At 46.7% G+C, this 1626-nt stretch overlaps 1 protein-coding gene across 1 annotated transcript; it reads left to right on the top strand.

Annotated features, from left to right (window-relative positions):
* The first annotated feature begins 551 nt into the window (after positions 1–551).
* Positions 552–1058, top strand: LOC105994041 (keratin-associated protein 13-1-like). Its single transcript, XM_013027449.1, has one exon. The coding sequence runs from the start codon at positions 552–554 to the stop codon at positions 1056–1058; it is 507 nt and encodes a 168-aa protein (XP_012882903.1).
* Positions 1059–1626: the final 568 nt, after the last annotated feature.

Genomic DNA, 1626 nt, shown 5'->3' with positions numbered 1-1626 from the left:
AAGGCATAATTACAAAGCCAAATGACAGAAAATGGTATTTGAAAGGGTGAACTGATGGTTTGGGCGATAGCCTAACATGATTTCTAACCAGCACTAGATTTCTGCCACGCAGCTACAGACTAAAAAGAAAGAGAATGGCTTTGCCATTCCCACGCTAAGAAGAAACACTTCCTCTGCCGAACCAGGAACAAATAGGCAAGTCACAGCCAGAGAAAATGAGGGGGCTTTCCTGGCCACGATGGGCTAGGCATTAATTAAATACAGTCATAGCATTTGCGAGATACATGTATTTCATTGACTCGGCCATAAAAACAAAACGAGTTCAACCAATAACTAGAAGATGAAAGGACCGGTTAACTGCAATTACAAAGAAGACAGAAGACGGCTGAATTGCACAGAAGCAAATGAGGAAGTCCAAATATGGAAAAGGTGCCCTGCTCAGGTGCCACGCCCATACCTGAGAGTATATATACCGTGACCCTGTCCAGGTAGGATATTCAAATCCAGAAGCTTCTCGGTTACTCTCAGCTGCACTCACAGATCCTATCAACATGTCTTACAGCTGCTGCCCTGGGACCTTCTCCTCCAGCAATGTTGGGGACCACCTGCAGTATTCAGGAGGCTCCTATGGATCCTCCCTCCAAAGCAACCTGTTCCACAGCACTAGTGTCTGCTCTCCCCGGCCCTGCCTCCAGGCCTCCTCTCTCCAAGGAGCCTGTCAGGAGACCTTCCACCAGCCCACCAGATGCCAGACGTCCTACGTGGCTTCCAGGCCTTGCCACACATCCTGCCACCGCCCAAGCGTCTCCACCTGCTATAGCCCGGGCCAGTCGACTTTTACTGGCTCTCTGGGCTTTGGGTCCAGCAGCTGCCACTCTCAGGGCTACGCATCTGGAAGTTCTCAGGTCCTGAGCTGTGGATCCAGTGGCTTCAGACCTCAGATCATCGCTTCCCAGGGCTATGGGTCTGGATTCTGCCGCCCAGCCTACTTGCCTTCTAGGCCCTGCCAGTCCTCATGCTACAGACCATCCTGCGGATCCGGGTCTGGCTTCTGTTGAGCATCTGAGATGTCTACACTTCCTAGCTATGCCATCAGTGCCTCTATTCCCAATCTTCTCGTGTTCATCAAGTACAGGAAGAATAACCCTCTCATTTTTCTCTCTACCAATTTCTTGCCTTCCCTATTTCAAATACTGAGTGACAGACTATTTGAAGACCTCTGTAATTGGTGTACTAATTCAAAATAAAGTCTTACCTGTGTATTGGAAATGGAACTTGTGTTGTCATAATTTCTTCCCAATTCTAGGGGTAAAAAAATCTTAGCTTTTAGTTTTTTTAATATTTCAGTAGTTGTCTGAAGGGGGCGCCATGGAACAAAGGAATTCGTTAATACAATGCCTCTTGATCAGTGCCACCTCCTTCAACATTCTCAACCCCTTTTGACTCACCTATTTTTCTTGTGTGGCATATAGGATGAATTTTTGACTGCATCCATCCCGGTCACCCCTTATTAGTCTACCCCCTTCATCTTGTCTCTTCTCCCTTTCATGTATCCATTTCCTTGTACTGATTTTGTTGGGTTTTTTAGAAGGTTATAATATTTGAGCTCTTCATAGAGTCTATTAT

Source organism: Dipodomys ordii, unplaced genomic scaffold (genome assembly GCF_000151885.1).
Source record: "Dipodomys ordii isolate 6190 unplaced genomic scaffold, Dord_2.0 Scaffold104, whole genome shotgun sequence".
Classification (NCBI taxonomy): Eukaryota; Metazoa; Chordata; class Mammalia; order Rodentia; family Heteromyidae; genus Dipodomys; species Dipodomys ordii.
This window is presented reverse-complemented; position numbering and strand designations above follow the sequence as displayed.